The sequence below is a fragment of the Anabrus simplex genome, chromosome 5 (genome assembly GCF_040414725.1).
Source record: "Anabrus simplex isolate iqAnaSimp1 chromosome 5, ASM4041472v1, whole genome shotgun sequence".
In the NCBI taxonomy this organism is placed as follows: domain Eukaryota; kingdom Metazoa; phylum Arthropoda; class Insecta; order Orthoptera; family Tettigoniidae; genus Anabrus; species Anabrus simplex.
In genome coordinates this window covers 131,120,702-131,140,805 of record NC_090269.1, presented here as the reverse complement: position 1 = coordinate 131,140,805, position 20,104 = coordinate 131,120,702, and the positions used below count along the sequence as shown (strand labels likewise).

Sequence of the window (20,104 nt, the reverse complement as noted above, 5' to 3'; positions counted from 1 at the left end):
CTCTCAACTTTAAGCCTCTCAAAGGCCACACCGAACTCCACCTTCAAGTTGTCCTCTCTGGACATAGACACAAGGGTAACATACCCTACCTACTGAGGTCTATTAAATGAAAAAGGGTAATTACACGACCTCTAAAATAACAATTTGAGAGGAGGCGATCTGCACTCCTAATGTATTTGTTTCAAAACCTAATTTGGCTCTAGGCCACTGATGCAAGGGCTAATCCCATACTACGGAGGTGACTTTAGAAAAGAAACAAATTTACATAATGTTAAGGAAGAATAGGTTGAGAAAATAAGTTCACCTCAAAACAATATGAGTGGGAGCTCGAGAGGGTTAAGCACTCTCTATCCCAATATGTAGTTTAAAAGATAGAATAGATACCAGTTTCTTTACATTTTAAGGAAGGTTACATAATGGAAAAACTTCGGACCCGCCCCGAGAGTTAAACTGCTGAGCAAGCAAGAAAAGAAGTAATTAATCGGCCATTACCTGGTTGTTGACCGCTGCCGGAGAAAGAGTCGCTTCCCGCCCCCTGCTATGTACTTTACACACTGAAAGAAGGAACAGAAGTGGCACAGAGACCCAAAAATCAGCAGTTTATATCCTCTCGCGGAAAGTTCGAGGCGTTTAGGGGAAGAAAACACCCGCCCACAATCACTTTATTGGGTAGGGTACAGCAACATATCCCAGTTGGGGGAAGATACATCGGATTGGTCAGAAATTAATTAAAGAAATTCGGGATTGGCTAAATACAAAACAAGGGGAAAGAGAGGGGTATACAGCCAACTTAAACAATAACAGAAAGAAATTTAACAAGAAACAAACTTTTGAAATAAAAATTTCTTCAAAAAAAAAAAAAACCAGTTCTTTCACTCCGCACTAGGGTGCACTATTGTTGAACTTCAGTAGTGTCCTCTAGAAGAGAAAGTTCACACTTCTTACTACAAGCAAAACAAAAATACGTCGAAAATGACACAGTTCAAAAACTCCAAATTTTCCACGTAGTGACATCTTCTGAGAAACTTGAAAATTAATACCGTCAATAAAGTTCAGACTTCCTCCAGCAGAGGAGTTTCAATTGGCGCACATTTTAAATTAGCGGCGTGGAGGTGTACCGCCCGGTACAATAATAATAATAATAATAATAATAATAATAATAATAATAATAATAATAATAATAATAATAATAATAATAATAATAATAATTTTCTGTTTCATAACTAGATTGCTGCACAAACTATCCATTTTCAAGTAGTATTAATCTGTAATATCTGAAGCCATCTCTTTCCAGGTTCGACTCAGTTATAAATTAGTATTAATCAGTTCTGATGTGGAAAACTTGTCAAGTTTACAAATTTAAGATTCCTTCCTTAAATCGCATCCTTGGAGATTATTGACTTAACCATTGAAGTCACTCACAGTAAGAAAATTACCACCGACTGGTTTCGTGAATTTCTTTGCTCTTTACATATTGTTTTCATTTCCTTACACTATTATTATTTCTTTTATTTACTAAATGTCTTTGTATTTTATTACATTCTTGATAAACGGTACAAAACGAACGTGTCTGAGCATTAGAACAAACATGGCGGATTAAGTTTAACAACAGAGGATTATCTTGTTATCTAGTGATCTTAGTGTGTAATATGGCGCCAGGAAGAGATATTTGTATGCAAATTCTTTCGATATACAACTAATTTCTATTTATATATTCAGAATAGAGGAGCGGTGGAACTCATGAATTGAATAACATACACTTCGATTCTGTTTCCGGTGATCCTGCTAGGAGGTGCAATCATAATTACTATTTCATCGAGCCGGTGCACACGAGTTGAGAGCCAGTCAATAGGCCACATACTCCACAAAATGCTTGAATAATCAGATATAAGAAGAAACTAAAAATAGTCAACAATCTTCAGAGAAGAAAATTGGAACAACAACATGGGGATAATTTTAACTCGATTGAGGGTAACGTATGATTTCTAATTTTATGCGTTATGTTGTGTTAATTTTACCCAGTACATACTATTTCATTACCATATTGAGCTAGTGTATCTGCACTGGGAAAATTAGCCTTTGAAAATGTTCAGAGAATGCATTATTGTCAACTTGTTGAGCTCCCAATTTTGTCCTGTCATTCGTTTATTTGTGCAAATGTATCAAGTAATTCCATCTGACTGATTGACTTGTTTTCAACCTCTCATTAAGCTATTGAAATTTATTGTGACATGTCTTAAGGTTGCATTAATATATTCTGCCAGTTTTGAGGGCAAGTATGATTAGTCTGGGCCTAATTGCAGATAAAGGGATTTGGTTTTTCTAGTTTAAAGTTCTTTGTTATCTTACTAGAATTTGATCTCTGAACTTTTCCTTTCATTGAAGTACAGTTCTTAAAATTTTAAGAAGTTTATTGAGCCACCAGCAGAGTTTACAATGGTCTTTATTTTTTGTGATTATTATGCTCCATTGAAGTGGAAATTAATCTTTACACTAGATGTTTCTGGTAATTCAACTTTAAAACCTGCTGGTATAGGCTAGAGAATATAATGCAAGTTATTCATATTTTATTGGTCATTTTCTATATTGTTTAAGTATTTCAATGACGTTTTAATTATCTAGTAATTTCTATTTACATTGTAAACTAAGTTAAGACTGACAACCATGTACCGTAATTGGGCTCCCTGAATATCTATACTCAAACTATTACCAGTAGGCCCTGATTGTTTAAAATAGGCCCTATAGGAGACCTACCTACCAAAGGCAAAGTTTTCTTTGTGTAGTCTTTGTTGTGGATAGTGAACAGGAATAAATTCAAGAGAATATCATCATGTGACTGACAATAGAATTAAATAATTTGATAGATAGGTTATATATTTACCACATATTGTAATAGATATTGGCAAAGCTAAACTATTAGAAGTAGACAAACCTGCAGTTTCAGTGAAACTTGGTACATATGACTTAGGCCTAATACTATCTGGAGAGAAATGCTGTGGGAATAAGACATACCTATATTAGACTTAACTAAAGTTTGCGTATGACAGGTAAGGTTGGAGGGAGGAGCATTGCACGTGCCATTTCATGATGTTGCCACATTCCAACATTTCTTTCTACATTCTCTTACCCCTCGCTTCCAGCTCACTTGTCCCTCCTTCATTCTGACTTCTGTGACATGAACTGGTCTTTCTTCACATTCATGTTTTCCACTGTCCTAATGGAGTGATCGCAAATGGGACAAATTTTGCTGTGACTGTGACTGACTGACTGACTTGGTCTCATGTTGTGTTATTTTTAACAGGGACCGGCCTGATAAGCTCAGACAGTAGAGCGTTGCCCTTCTGATTCCAACTTAGCAGGTTCGATCCTGGCTAAGTCTGGTGGTATTTAAAAGTGCTACAGAACGTAAAATCAATAACATTATTATTCTTTAACAGGGGTGGTACCTATAGCCTGACAAATCCTTCAACATGTCCTTTGTCCTATACTTTGTCTCTGTACACCTTTTTGGCATAAGTACAGGAGGTAAAACAAATAAGAAAAAGTGAGGTCAAGGAGAAAAGGGTGCACAGGGAGAACGGGGAGTCATAAATCATGTGTACTCTTTTCCACACCACCCAGCGATAGAGTACCTGGCACGTTTCATCGTACTTGAAATATAAATTAAAATACAATGATTGTAAGTATGAACGTAGATAGCATTAAAATACAATTAGAAACTTATACTACGCGAACCTTTTCTTGATCCCTGAGCTCCATATTGCTGAATGGGAACTTGGGATCAAGAAAAGGTTCGCGTACTGTATTAACAGCCACAAAACAGAAATATAATTCGACTCGCACTGAACTGCTTGCGACAAGATCCAACTCGCAATTGAAGTCGGAGGTTTGGCAACTCCCAGAAAGACGAGCTGCCCAGAAGTTTTACCTCCATGGCAACCGCAGTCGCCCCAACCTCGTTTCCATGGCAACCATACCGCCACTCCCTTTATCCCGCCTCGGCAGGCAGTAAACAGACCTCCCTCTAAGAAATGTCATACGCCAACTTTCGTTATTACTAGTATAGCAACCCCTAGGGGTGGAGTGGGGCGGAAGTGACATGTAAAAATAATCAAAAACGCTGTATATCAGTGTTGAATCCATAGTTTTCAGGGTCCCTGAGATGAAAGGTGACATTCTGGATTGTATTTAAGTCCAAGTTCAGCCACCTTTGGAATTGGGGGGGGGAGTGAAAAAGTAAATGTCCAAAATGACCAAGAGTATGTATGTATGTATGTATGTATGTATGTATGTATGTATGTATGTATGTACGTACATATATATGATCTGGCATAGCTGTTGGCCAAACTTGATACACATATGACTATCTGGAGCAAAATACTGTGGAGTAAGACAGCATACTGACCATTTAACCACTGTTGTGCAAATGAACAGAATTTAGTAAATGAATTTCCCTGCCTACTCAACATTCGTGCTTGCATCCAATTGCATAAATGATTCACTCTTGGAATCATATGCTATGGATCTTCATTTTTCTCTTTTACAAAAAAATAAGTCGATTGGCATGGCTCTCTAGACTAGTTTTCTAGAACAACCACTACTCAAAAACCTTCATTTAAATTTGCAATGTTTTTTGTTTTGTAATTGAGAGTTAATTTGAATTTTCGAGTAATTGTTTTTTTTTCTTTTTGTCTTTTAGAAGAAGAAACAGACCACCCTAGAGGTGCTGGAAAGTTTGGAAGAAGTAAGTAACTTTTATGCTTATATATTTAGACCTATAGGCTACAGTGCACTGATTGTCTGGTACATTGCAGAATAATATATATTGGAAGTGCGCACAAATGTGCATAGTACAGCAAAAGAAATAATTTAAATATTATTTCTATTAATACTTAGTTTTGCCTATTCACTTATGGTTTTTGTTCGCTTTGTACACAGTTCGATGTGGTAACGATCACACGTCTTTTTTTCACACTGGACGTCAGCAAACTTCGAGATGAGACATGTACTAACGAGACTGTCTGTGCATGGCTTCCATCATTACCTCTGCAAAAACAAGGTGTACCACATTGCAGAATAATAACACTAATAAATAGCCGAGGTGCAAGTACACTTTCTACAGTCTTGGCTCGTGATCATGTTATTTTTATTACCTTTATAATAAAGAAACAGAAAATATATTCAGCAGAAACAATACTGTTAAGGTGAGAAATGTGGTACATACACAGGAGGATAAAGTTAACTAATATCTCTACTCGATAGGAACCATTACCCCTGCTTATTGTTATGGCCACTGGTACCCCAGTTGGTAGTTGGCCTCACTAACACATTGCCTCCATTTCTTTCTGTCTGATGCATCATTCAATCGGGCCCGTCCTTTTCATTTCTTCCCAGACCTACTGTAATACCACCCTAGTCTTGTATTAGGTCTTCCTGGTGGCTACCTTTCCTCTGAGACAGTGCACCACACTTTCTTGATCATGGTATTCTCTTCCTTTCTCTTAACATGGCCTGCTCATCTCAGTTGTCATACTTAAAATAAATTAAAAAAAAAAAAAAGTGATTAGAAAAGTCTGAGATGAAGTTTAATCCTCGTTCGGTCACGTTCTAATTTCAACACGATAAGTCGCGCGGCATCTAGGAGGCACCATTGTTTTCTAAGTTTTAAAAATACATTTCCTGTAAATATGTTTGCATACAACCATCTCTTAGCACAGGCCAGAGTAAAGTGTAGCTTCCACTGAAGTCCCAGTCTCATCCATGGCTGTGACAATATGGAAGCTGCTGGGGTATGGGTGGTGCTGAGTAATGACATTCAGAGCACGTCTAATGCATCTAAGTGTTATGAAAGGTGTTGCTCAGAGGGTCAGTCGTGCTGCAATAGCACTTTCTGACCCAGTGAGGAAAGCAATGGCAAACTACCTCACTCCTCATCTTGCCTAGTACGCCTCATTTTGGTGCTGCCATTGGTTTTTGCGGTTTCCTTATAACCTCATAACTTTTGGTGGTGCTACTTGAGGATCCAACCAGCCTCTGGGCTGATGACCTAACAGACACAGACACAATTGAGTTAAATAATGTTGACATTTCTTTTACTCTTATTTCCATTGTTAACAGCAACAATAAAGTCCTGCAGGTTGTTTTATCTCGTTTCAAATATTACAAGAATACTCATTGTCATATCTCTTAGGTAGTCTTTATTTCACACACAATAATATACCCAACAATAAGAACTATAGCATGATATATTCCTACCATAAACTAGTTCACAGAATTTGAAGTATTTTTAACCCAAGATCGGTCGAGGGGGGGAGATCAGCGCTAACAAAATATTTTATCTGGCCGCTGCTTGTTTTTCTTTTGTTCTCCTGACGTGTGCTGCTATCTAACTGATCGGTGATATGTCAACAATCGAATAGTGCTGTTAACGGCTGCCAAGTTGTCATCAGAGTGACCTAGACTGCTTATTTGTGAAGTTGTGAGTGCTGCGCTAACACCTCGACTGATGGTGTTCATAAAATCAGTTTCATGGTCCGTACCGCACTTCAATAGATTCACAATTAAGTATTTATTATTTTCCACCTAGTCGATACAATGATTGCTTAAGGCAATTTAATTGTTAAAAGTGGTACATGTTTCGTATTTTTTCAACATCTTCAGCCACATAACACTGGCATCAATTTTTGGTAATGAGACAAAGTATCTCAATTAGCTACAATTAGCCTACGCAGTGGCCTCCACGATATGCACTACTAGCCATGCGTCTTGGTAGGTGTGCTAGGTACCAACTGATGAGCCCAGCCTAGCACACGGGGGCGAAACACTGGCAACCAGGAGTGAGTCGCTGGAGAATTTAATGTCCAATAATGGACCATTTATATTGGTATTATAAATTTACTCATTCGGAACAAATATTTCAGATTCCCTATGGGAATCAACATCTATATCATAATAATAATAATGAACTCGAAAATAATAAATATAATAATAATAAATATAATAAATGTTGACATAAAATGTGAATAAAGAAATAGTAACACTGACACTCAATGTGACTAAAGAAATAGTAACTAATATAGACACTCAATAATATGAATAAGGAAATAGTAAAATGATGCAATGGCGGTGAATTCACATCAGAACATGGAAACGTGACGAGTAGCTTTCAATACGCAAAATTAAATCATATACAAGAGAACACTGACAGGCCTAAAAAAACTAAAAGAGGAGAGTGGAAGGTGGGAGGGCCCTGAGGTGCATGGGAACGTATGACGTTATGGGGGAGAAAAGACTTACAAGAATCACCCTGTAGCACAACTATGTTAAAAATAACAAACAAAATTAAATCACAAAGCAGCTGATACTTAACGCTTTTGACAAACGGATACAATTGTGAATCCAATCTAGGGCAAACTCAAACACGTTGAATTTAAAACTTTGAAAATGATGTTAAGCAAGAATATACCTACCGAAACACAAAGGAATTGAATTAAATCAAACGAAACCAGAAAACATTGAAATGGCACTTACCAATAAGGAGGTAGGGTCCTCGGAAACCCTCGAGCACAACCGCACTCGAGGACGGTCAGATGGAATAGACGCCACCTAATTGCCTCCCGCACGCGAAGCGGCCTAAGGCCGGAAATTGACAAATCACAATCCACCGATAGGAAACAAATTCTACTAGATTCCCTATCCTTTCGCAAATAGGAAATCTCATTATTTTAGCGAATGGAATTGCATGACCATATATGGTCATATTAAGATAGTTCGCAACTTCTCGAATTCCTATTTCGACACCTTTTTCAACAGCAATAACTGCGCATGCGGTATAGGATGTTTCAAACTAAAGGACCTTTACATTTTCATCAGATTACCATTTTGACATATAGAATTACAAAAAATAATTTTCAAATAATTCTTCAAGAAATTCTTCAAGTAAAACTTCCCAAGTGCCTTTTTACATGTTTTCTGACATTAATTTAAATTATCAATAACATAAAATTTACATACAAAAAAAATCACCTCACCACAATTCTCGTATCTTGCAATGTTCATTCAAGCTTATTCATCTGTCATTCCACGTTATCTCTCCACTCACAGCTCAGAACATCCTGGTTTGTCATGCAGCTCGTCTCCTTACTCCCAAGTCTTTCCAGCCCAAAGTTTGCAACATATTCATAACACTACTCGTTGGTTGGAAATCACTCGGAACAATTTGTGCTGCTTTCCTTTGGATCTTTTCCACTTCTTAAATCATGTAATACTAGTGAGTGTCTCGAACACTGGAACCATAATACCAATATATATAATGGTCCGTTATTGGACATTATAAATTTTCCAGCTAACTCATTCTTGGTTGTCTGCGTTTCGTCCTCGTATGCTCAGTACTGATGAGCCCAACTTAGCACACGTGGGCAAAACGCAGGCAACCAAGAATGAGTTAGCTGGAAAATTTATAATGTCCAATAACGGACCATTATATATATTGGTATTATAAATTTACTCCTTCAGGACAAATATTTCATGTTCCCTATGGGAATCAACATCTATATCACTGGAACCATACCATTATTAGGGTCTTACCAGTGACTTATACTCCCTCTTCTTTAAATCTTTACCACAACCCCTAAATACCCTCATAACTGTATCGAGATAGCTGTAACCTTTACAACCTCATTAATCTGATTATCCCAATGAAGATCTTTCCTTATATTAATACCTAGATACTTACAGCACTTTTACCCCATCAACACAGTAATTAAAACTGCAAGGATTTTTCCCCTGTTGGACCAAGTAGCTTGGATGATAGAGCGCTGGCCTTCTGAGCCCATCTTGGCAGGTTCAGTCCTTGCTCGGTCCAGTGGTATTTGAAGGTGCTCAAATACGACAGCCTTGTGTCTGTAAATTTACTGTCAAAAAAAAAAACCTGCCTGTGGAACAAAATTCTGTCACCTCAGCGTCTCCAAAAACTGTAAAAGCAGTTCGTGTGATTTCGAAAACCAATAACATTATGACTTACCTCTTGGTGAAACTTACATTTTGATTTTTCACTCTGTTCACTATCATGCCATAGTCCGCCGTGTATCTCTCAACATTGTCAAGGTCTTTTTGCAGTCTCTCACAATCCTGTAACGTACTCAATACAGTACATCACCATCCGCAAAAAGTGTTATCGTGATTCCAGTCCTTTACTTATGATTTATGTACATAAGAAAACATACAGGCCCAATAATACTGCCTTGCAGAACCCTCTCATCATTAAAAGATCAGATAATGCTTCACCTACTTTAATTCTCTGAGGTTTCTAGAAATTTAGCCACCCATTCAAATAGCTCTTTCGGCTAGTCCAGTAGCCCTCATTTTTCAGGAGGCTCCCATGATTACCCTATCAACTATCACATCTTGAATCTAAAATGTCTCTATATCTTGCTGGAATCCTACAAGTTGAGCCTCCCTGGAATAATCTTTCTGAAACCCAAACTCCCTTCTATCAAACCAGTTAATAATATTGCAAACATATCCAAATATACTGTAATTAGAAAGAATACTTTTCCGGCACATACAGGCAACACACAAAAAGCTGACTGGTGTGCAGTTATCTGCTTTATATTTATCACACATTCCTTTGTACACTGGGTCTAGTATATCAACTTTCCATTCATTTGGTATAGTTCCTTCATGCAAACAGTAATCTAATAAGTACTTCAGATATGGTACTATATCCCAACCCATTGCCTTTAGAGTATCCCCAGATATCTTACCAGTTTCAGCTGTTTTTCTGGCTTTCATCTTTAGTCTCTTTTTATAAATATCTTTATCATCACAGGTAAATTTCAGTACTTTGCTAGCATTAATCACCTCTCCCTGGATATTATCCTTATGTCCAACTATCTTTACATGAAGCTGATTAAATACTTCTGCATTCTGTAAATCCTCACATACACATTCTCCTTGTTCATTAATTATTTCTGGAATGTCCTTCCTGGAACCTTTGCTGCCTTAAAGTACCTACAGTATTCAACTTTGCATTCATTCTAGCATTTTAATTTTTTGTATTAATGATTTTGCTTGGTGTAGTTCGGGTAGGATATTAGAATATCTTGTATTTCCATCAAAACCTTGGTATAAACACTAGTTAATGAATATGGATTGAATGGTTCTTTCTAATGCTATGGGGCCGATGACCTAGATGTTAGGCCCGTTTAAACAACAATTATTATCATCATCTAATGCTATGGCAGACAGTTAATAGATATTCTGTTGTCATTTGTCTGTAGATCTAAATTTTCCTCATATTTGAATTGCGTAATGTATACTCAAATATTCTAACAATAATTTATTGTACTTATCTTTCAACTTGTGTAATCCTCTTGTGATGCATAATTGAATCGTGCAGTCGAGTAAAGAACTAAGTCAGATTTTGTTACTTTTCAGGAGAGCAAAAAAACTGATTTTCTTCGACACGCTTCAATGAATAGTTCCCATTATTTTATATAATATTTAGATCAGTGATAGATATGTAATGGAGGTAACAGGAAAATGTTCAAGAAAAATTTATAAATTTTATGACCGTTTAAACTTTTTTGACTTAGTTCCTTTCTCCAATAATACCGAAAAAAATTTGGAGTTTGGGAATAAATCTCTCATACAAACTACACCAACATTTGTTATATATTAAACATAGCTTAATGCAATACATAAGCACTGTTTACAGTTTATCCAACAGAAAAAAACAGGGAAAACAAATACAAATGACCTTGAAGCGCCAAATAACTACAGTATTACAACCGAGACTACTAACCTAAGGGGAATTCATTGGCTGCGAAATAATGTCCAAATAAAATGCCAAAGCATCCTCATTCGCAATATATTTCAACAGTTTACGCAAGTCCTTTATTTTCTCAGCTTTTATTGGAACCCCACCCTCTGGATATGCTGCCATTGGTTGCAAGGAAAATGTGCAAAAGTTACCTTTCCCAAGATGAAACGTATGTTTCACAATGCTGTTTATGAAGGGAAGTGCTACAATAACTCCTGGTTTCTCTGCCCTATATCTGTATTCTTTAAACGAAGAAGGAGAAAATGCAATCTTTCCAGCACGAGGAGTATTCTTTGTTGATGTTTCAGCTGATACAGTCACTTTTTTAAAAAACTCAGGCCACCACTTGTCAAAATTAAATACTGCACTTGAGTCTACTAACTTAACTGTAACATTTGCTTTGCTGTTTACAATAATTGCCATATACTCTTCGATAGTATAAACTCTGTCTACTTTCTTAATGTTTTTCTTAAATAGCCCAAAGTCCCTGTCGCATGGTAGGAATGAATGACCCCTCTCGGGAAAGTACTGTCTAATCTCCTTAAATCGATTTGAAGCTGCCAGGCCTAGCATTAGTCTTATGACAGTATGGTTCTTATTTTGGCCTGGAGAACCATCAGAGAAAACGTGTAACTGGTCAACATTTTCTGACACAAATTCGTCTATATAATCTTTCAGGAAAGAAGAAACTTCATTCGCACCCTTCTTTCCTTGGCCTTCATGATACATATACACAACACACTTGTCCGTTGCAAGATCATGAATACAAAACACATTCACCCACAACTGTCTCATGTAAAACACTTCTTGCACCGGTATGTGTGGCAGGGGCAGATTTTGCATAAAGTCAAAGGCAAGGCCTGTCACTTTGCCATTTGTTCTGCATAGTGTTGCAACTTCTTTCAAAGACCTGTAGAATTTCCTGCTTCTTCTTTTATGAACATCATATTCAGCCTGAGCTGCACGCTTTGCTGATTCACAAATATGTGGACTCCTAAGTTTAGCTGTGAACTCCTCACACTTGCTGCAGACATCGATCTGTGGTCGTCCGAATCGGTAGTTGTAATTCTCAACAAAATAAGTCCTGTAGAAGCTGTACTTGACTCCACACTCCGGGTATTTTGTGACAAATATGTTGTGCATTTCTTTAATAGTTAAGCGGGCATCTAAGTAATGCACTACCGGGCGAGTTGGCCGTGCACGTAGAGGCACGCGGCTGTGAGCTTGCATCCGGGAGATAGTAGGTTCGAATCCCACTATCGGCAGCCCTGAAGATGGTTTTCCGTGGTTTCCCATTTTCACACCAGGCAAATGCTGGGGCTGTACCTTAATTAAGGCCACGGCCGCTTCCTTCCAACTCCTAGGCCTTTCCTCTCCCATCGCCGCCATAAGACCTATCTGTGTCGGTGCGAGTAAAGCCCCTAGCAAAAAAAAAAAAAAAAAAAAAAAGTAATGCACTTCTTTCCCTCCGTAATGAGTCCGTTTCAGAGGGAATGATTGAATATGATCGGATATCAGTTTAGTGACATCTTCTGGTATCTTTCTGGTATTTGGATTGGTTCCTCTCTTGTCCCTGGGAATTTCTCCATGAAGAAGAAGCATTGTGATACGGAATACTCTTTTCTGAGTGACGGCATGCATGCTCATAAAAGCTGAACGGCATACCTTCTTTCTATTGTTGCCATCCATAACAAAGTAAGTGAAACTTGCTGCTCGCTGCTTTGAATTTTCATTCCTCGGTCTTCTGGTCTTAATTTCATTCTTCTCGATGAGGCGCTGCAAGTGTAAATCTTGTGCATCCTTACTAGGAAGTTGAAGAAACTTGGAAAGAATGGACATGCGAGCCTCTTCGTTTATAATCTCAAAGCACTTCTTTCTGCATCTAGAAGAATAACATATTATTAATACTAAGTATAAATCTGTACCATACGTATTGTTATCTAAAACAAGAGTAGAAAGTTTGGTTGCATGTTAGAATATTATTTACTAAACAATCCCTAGTAATACTTCTCAAGCTCCTTACTTACCTGCAGTCAGAACCGGTTTCTTTGCCTTCCACAACTCTCCCACGTTTATTCACATATGCCAGTCCTCTGAGTCTTGCGTGTTTCAGAACACTATGTTTATGGCCCTCAGGCTGTGCCTTCCTTTTCGGAGTCATATTCTCAAACGTAATACATAGATCACTTTGTCATCCACCGAGATACAAACTGAAATACTGTACACTATAACCCACCATGTACCGTACGATTTCTGTTTCCCTCCAGTATGTTGTCCTTTGTGTTGTACCAACGCCGTAAATTGAAATATCCCCTGTTATACCTACATCGCATGCAACGTGCGGCAAAGAATGGAACTAAGTCATGAATAGCAAGTGGTGAAGAAACGCACTAAGTCATCGACTTAGTGCGTTTCTTCACAATATGCCTGATGTCCATCCACTGTTTCTCCCACAAGGAGAAGGCTGACTTATTTCTTTCCTTTACCAAATGATAGGGCTTGGTTATGTGAGGTAAATGAGGCAATAAAATGAAAATGGCCGATTTTGACTTAGTTCCTTACTCGACTGCACGATTCAATTGTATTTCTTAACATGTACCAAAGACTATATATTTCTTAACATGTACCAAAGACTTCACTACTTACTGCCAGATTCCTTTTCATTTGAGTCTGGATTGGTGAGAAAGATTTATTCTATGTTAAACATTATAAAATATATAAATCTCGTTATCTTGATTTTAAAACTATATATTATCGTATGATCCATATTTGCCTTTACCTGACTGTATCTGGTTAAGAGGAAATGATGAACGTTCAGAATGAATGTCTGTAAAATGTTGCCCAAGTGGATGATTAATTGTGTTTTCAAAATTAACGCAAATTCTGGTTTTATGAGGCATTTCTGTTTATTTAAAATCGAATTTTGGCTAATTATAGATTCTTAAAACCTAAGGCTGGCGTACAGTATTTTTCTTCCTCTCTTTGCAGAACTTCTTAATATAATGGCTGATAGCCTGCCTCTGTTCCTCTGACATCACTCTTGTAGGTTGACCTTGAATTTGTAAAATAAACAAATTTGCAGAATTGATCTGTTATCAGAATAACTTCCTGATGGTTACATCATTTGTGATCTTCAATCTTTGTAGATCCTATCTTATCTCTGCCAGTCAGCCTGTGATGGTTTTTAATTTGGAAATGTAGCCAAATTAAAAATTCTCTTAGTTACCCTGATGATGTTCATTCTGTGAAGGTGTCCATAAAATTAGCCTTTTTTAAAAATTCTGTCTGTAATTTTCTCTATTTTGGTAGAGGTCTTTATTTTTCCTCTTCATCCAAAACTTTATTCTTTTGGGGTCCCAAAATTTCCCTTAATATTTTCTTTTCCTTCTTCTCCACCACTTGTTTACCCCATATTGTTCTACATTAGGCATTCAAATCAAATCAAAATCACTTTATTTGCAAATGAGGTGTACACTAAAATACATTATTGTCAAGCACTAAATTTTACATTAACAAGAGAAGATATTTTCCTAGAATACAATATTATACAATTTACACTAACAATTTTTTCTATTAAACACACAGCTCATCTATACTAATATATATAAAGAGGTAAAGTTTGTTTGTATGTAATGGCTAATCTCAGGAACTACTGGACTGATTCTAATAATTATTTCACTAATAGAAAGATACATTATCCCTGAGTGCTATAGGCTATATTTTATTTTCAAAACAATTCAAGGGTGTGGGGGGCGACGTGGGGAGATATAAAAATACTAGCCTAATATAGGCGAAATATTGAATTTGTCGTACAAGGATGAGACAAAGATCATTTTAAGCCCCTTGACACAACAAAACTCGGTAAGCCCTATGGGCCCGAAAATCATGTTTTAAGGCCCTAAACCCAACCATTATTGAGATATTAGCACCACACTACCCCTGCTCTAGGAATCAGATAAAGAATTTAACTGCCGTAACCATGGCAACATCAGCTCCAGTATGCTTACAGCAGTGAGATTATCTACAATATAATATCACAAAAACCTAACATGTTACAGACATAACATTTGGTTTTTGGAATCTCCTTTAAAATAAAGAACACAAATTTTTGTTTTCAGAAAATCCACTTAAGGGTGAGGGTTGAAAAGAAGTGAGGAAGGAGTTGAATTGTTTATATGAGGATACATATATCTCAGACACGGAAGATGTTACAGGTGTTAAAATTGGTAGGCCGTACTTGGAATCTCTTTTAAAAATAAGTGAACGCACTTTTCTGGAAAGTCCACTTAAGGGGGTGAATTTTTTAAAAAAGGTGATATTTTAAAGTGAGTATATTCTTCTCTTCTACCGGTTTTCGCACACCTGTGGGGTTACGGGCGCGAACTGTGTCGCACATGTGGATTTGACAATGTTTTAGGACTGGATGCCCTTCCTGATGCCAACCCTATGTGTAGGGATGTAATTACTATTACGTATTCCTGTTATGGTTGGTAATGTGGCGTGTTGAGTAAATATGAAGAGGAGAGTGTTGGGACAAACACAAACAACCTGTCCTCAAGCCAGAAGAATTAATCACACGCGATTAAAATATCCGACCCAGCCCGGAATTGAAACTGGAACTCTGTGAACTGAAGGCCTCAACGATGAACTCTCAGCCAAGGATTGGGGCAGTTTTTAAAATTAGTATATCTCCAGTATATGTCATAAACTTAACATGTTACAGGCGTGAAATTTGGTATTTGTTATCTCCTTTAGAAATAAAGAAACCCATTTTTTGACTGTTTCTCACATGTAGAGTTCCATGTCGCATGTTCCAGGTTTAGCTCTGCCAGTAGCTTGATCATCTTAGCCCCAAAAGGCAATGTCACAAACGTGGTTTACGAAGAGGTTCTGGCGTAAATGAAATGCAATTTTTCAGCAAGTTTTTATACTTTAGGGATTTTCAGATAATGTCCTAGTACATTGGGTTTAATTACAATTGTGTAGTGCCTTATTTTTGCCTGGAATGATATTGGACCTTTTCTTTTAACATTTTTATGTGAGTTTGTAAGGTATTTCCATCTTCCTCAGTCTGTCTTGCTGTGTTATAGAGTACACTTGATTGGATCTAATCCCTCAAATATTTAAATTTATCAGCTTTTTGAATTTGTCCCATGTTGTGCTGCGTATTTTCCTCTATGTCAGTGTTCAGTTGTTTTGTCATGCAAAGTTTGAAGACCAGTTTAAATTGCTATTTCATGTAGATTTCATCATTATTTTTGCCTATATGTTGTTTTCTGAAATTATTCATTTACTGTATCATCAGCAAAAGCGAGGCATTCACTTCAAATCTTCCTATTCCTTGTGGATTCCTTTGAGGTTTTTCTTATGTAATGCATTTTCCCTACTCCCTCTTGATTTAAAAAAAAAAAAAAAATTGCTTTACGTTGCACCGACACAGATAGGTCATATGGCGACCCTGGGACAGGAAAGAACTAGAAGTGGGCCTTATTTAAGGTACAGGCCCAGCATTTGCCTGGTGTGAAAATGGGAAACCACAGAAAACCATCTTCAGGGCTGCCGAGAGTGGGGCTCAAACCCACTATCTCCCGAATACTGGATATCAGCTGCACTTAAGCGACTGAAGCTATCGAGCTCGGTCTTCTTGATTTTGAAGGGGTGGGAAATTTCATACATCATCAGTATAGACAGTTATGCCTTTCAGTGTTCAGTCTGCAAGCCTCTCTGAATTTACTAAATGTCGCCACAATCCTCTGTTTGCAACTAGTGCTGTGGCCTAATTTAGTTCTATACCTCTTTAAATCGTTAGAGACAGAGTCTGACCATCGTCATCTGGGTCTCCTGCTACTTCTTTTACCCTCCATAAGAGTCCATTATTCCCCTAGGTAATTAGCCTCCTCCATTCACCTCACATGACCCCACCACCGAAACAGGTTTATGCATACAGCTACATCCATAAAGTTAATTCCTAACTTAGCCTTTATCTCCTCATTTTGAGTACCCTCCTGCCATTGTTCCCACCTGTTTGTACCAGCAATCATTCTCGCTACTTTCATGTCTTTTACTTCTAACACATGAAGAAGATATTCTGAGTCCACCCTGGTTTCGTTCCCATAAAGCCAAGTTGGTCTGAAAACAGACCGTTGTAAAGATAGTTTCGTCCGGGAGCTGACTTCCTTTGTACAGAATCCTGTTGATCGCAACTGTGAGCTCACTCCATCAGCTTTACTGCACCTTGATTCAATCTCACTTAATATATTACCATCCTGGGAGAACACACATCTTTAATACTTGAAATTATCTATCTGTTCCAGATTTGTATCACCAATCCTACATTCATTTCTGTTGAATTTCTTACCTACTGACATCAATTCAGTCTTTGAAAGGCTAATTTTCACACCATACTCATTGCACCTATTTTCAAGTTCCAAGATATTTGATTGCAGGCTTTTGGCACAATCTGCCATTAAGACCAAATAGTCAGCATGGGCTAGACTGCTTACTACATTTTCACCTAACTGAATCCCTCCCTGCCACTTTATACCTTTCAGGTGATGATCCATGTAAACTATGAACAACAAAGGTGAAGATTACAGCCTTGTCTAACCCCTGTAAGTACCCTGAACCAAGAACTCATTCTACCATCAATTCTCACTTCAGCCCAACTGCCAACATAAATTCCTTTGATTGATTTTAATAATCTACCCTTAATCCCATAGTCCCCCAGTATGGTGAACATTTTTTCCATCGGTACCCTGTCATATGCTTTGTCTAGTTCTACGAAACATAAACACAACTGTCTATTCCTCTCGTAGAATGTTTCAATTACCTGGCGCATACTAAAAGTCTGATCCTGACAGCCCCTCTGTGGTGTGAAACCACACTGGTTTTCATTCAGCTCCTTCTCAACCACTGATCGCACCCTCCCTTTCAAGATGCCAGTGAATACTTTACCTGGTTTACTAATCAATGAGATACCTTGATAGATGTTCCCATGAATTCTTTTTGGATTCATTAATTGTTTTGCTCTGTTTCTTTCATCTACGTACAATTCACTATCTGCATCAGCCCTTGTTTGGAGCCATTTCTGGTAAGCCTTCTTTTTACGTTTGCAAGCTGCTCTCACTTCATCATTCCACCAAGATGTTTGCTTTTTCCCATCTTTACACACAGTTGTTCCTTGGCATTCCCTTGCTGTTTCTACTACATTCCTGTTTGCCACCCATTCTCTTTCTATAACCTGAACCTGCTTACTGTCCACTGTTTGGGACTTCTCACTAATCATATCCATGTACTTCTAATTTTCTCGTCCTGGAGATTTTCTACCCTTATTCGTGTGCAGACAGATTTCACTTTCTCTATCCTAAGCCTAGAGATACTTAGTTCACTACAGATCAGATAGTGGTCTGTATCATTGAAAAATCCCTGAAAAACCTGTACGTTCCTAACAGATTTCCTGAATTCGAAGTCGGTTAAGATATAGTCTATTATGGATCTGGTACCCCTAGCCTCCCATGTGTAGTGGTGAATAGGCTTATGCTTGAAGAATGTATTCATAACTGCTAAACCCATACTAGCACAGAAGTCAAGCGAATGCCTCCCATTCCTATTAGCTTCCATATCTTCCCCACATTTACCAATCACTCTTTCGTATCCTTCAGTTCTATTTCCAACTCTGGCATTGAAATCGCCCGTTATCACTATCCTATCCTTGCCGTTGACCCTGACTACGATGTCATTCATTGCTTCATAAAACTTGTCAATTTCATCCTCATCTGCACCCACACATGGAGAATACACTGAGACAATTCTCGTTCTAATTCCTCCAACTGTCCAATCTACCAACATAATTTGCTCATTTATGTGCCTAATAGAAGCTAAGTTGCGTGCAGTAGTATTCCTAAGAAATAGCCCTATCCCACACTCTGCCCTTCCCTTTTAACACCCGTCAAGTACACTTTATAATCTCTTCCTCGTTATCTCTCCTTACCAAACTACCATTTACTCATAGCACATCCAGATGCATCCTCTTTGCCGACTCAGCCAGTTCCACTTTCTTCCATAAGCCCCATTAATATTGTTAGCTCCCCATCGAATTCCATTTTGTTCGCCAAGTTGTTTCCAAGGAGACTCTCGCTTATCAAATGGGACTGGGACTCCGTTAACTCCCATAGATCTGAGGCTTGCTTAAAATGTTCTGAGCTCAGTAAATTCATGAAGCGGGATGCTAACCGACTTACACACAGTCCAAGTGAGGATCTCTCCTCTAACGGGTTAGGGACCACAGTGGATTGTACAGTCCTAGCCGCCTGAGCACGGAGGGGGGGCCAGGACTTAGAATATGTCCGAGATGCTCACTCCCATTCTGTAGAAATTGGTATCCCGACTCTCAGGACCACTTACTAGGCCACTCATCCGTTGCCCATGGTTCACGAACTAGGACGTGACTACAGTAACCCACACATTTGTTTAATCAGCTTTCTAGTATTTTAATCTATTCCTTATTATTTTAGTGTTAGGAATAGCGTCTGCCTATCTATTGAATTAAAGGCTGTTTTTTTTTTTAAGTCGAGGAAAGTGACTACTATGTTGTGGTTTAGAATACTTCTGATTCTAAGGATTGTTTTAAGATTGAAAATTTGCTCTGGCCAAGATCTACCTTTTATAAATCCGGTTTGGTAATCACCGATAATGTGTTCTGCTTGTTGTACAGAACAAGCAAAGACTTTGGGTACTATTAATATATTTACGAAGGTAATCCCAAAATAAGGTCTCCTATGTTTTTATAAATACATAGACGTGTTGATTCCTACAATGGTTTACATCGTTTTAGAGCTTGAACATTCAGCTGTTATTCTACATAATCACCAATTCGGTCGATGTGTTTTTGTAGACGCTGTGACAGTTTTTGTGTGCCCATGTCATACCAGCTCGCCGCCATGCTGTTCAGGAAGTTGTGAGCGGCACTTCAGGAAACCTCAGGAACCAAAGTGCAGAGATCATCCGGGGTGATCCGCCGATCTTCACGCATGATCTGCTCAATCTTCGCGACTGTCTCAACGGAAATTGACAATCTACCGCTCCTTTGTTCGTTCGTCGTGAATTTCAGTCCGACCGGCTGCAAACTCCACGTATGAACATTTTTGACATCCATGCACAACTCACCATACACTTCCGTCAATTGGTGATGGATTTCAATTGGTTTAGTACCTTTTGCGTTTCAGAGTAACTATGTGCACTGCACACTTGGTGGTAACATCCAATGGGAGCTCCATTCTAAAC

The 20,104-nt window shown here is 38.0% G+C and overlaps 1 protein-coding gene across 2 annotated transcripts in view; it reads left to right on the top strand.

Moving 5' to 3' along the window:
* The first annotated feature begins 1,657 nt into the window (after positions 1-1,657).
* Lnpk (zinc-ribbon metal-binding protein lunapark) overlaps positions 1,658-20,104 on the top strand; it is a 170,114-nt gene continuing 151,667 nt past the window's right edge. For both annotated transcript variants that reach the window (XM_067147121.2, XM_067147123.2), the window contains exons 1-2: positions 1,658-1,971; positions 4,700-4,744. In XM_067147121.2, the coding sequence (XP_067003222.1) occupies positions 1,945-1,971; positions 4,700-4,744 (72 nt within the window). In that variant the 5' untranslated portion in view covers positions 1,658-1,944. The remainder of the gene's footprint in view (positions 1,972-4,699; positions 4,745-20,104) is intronic.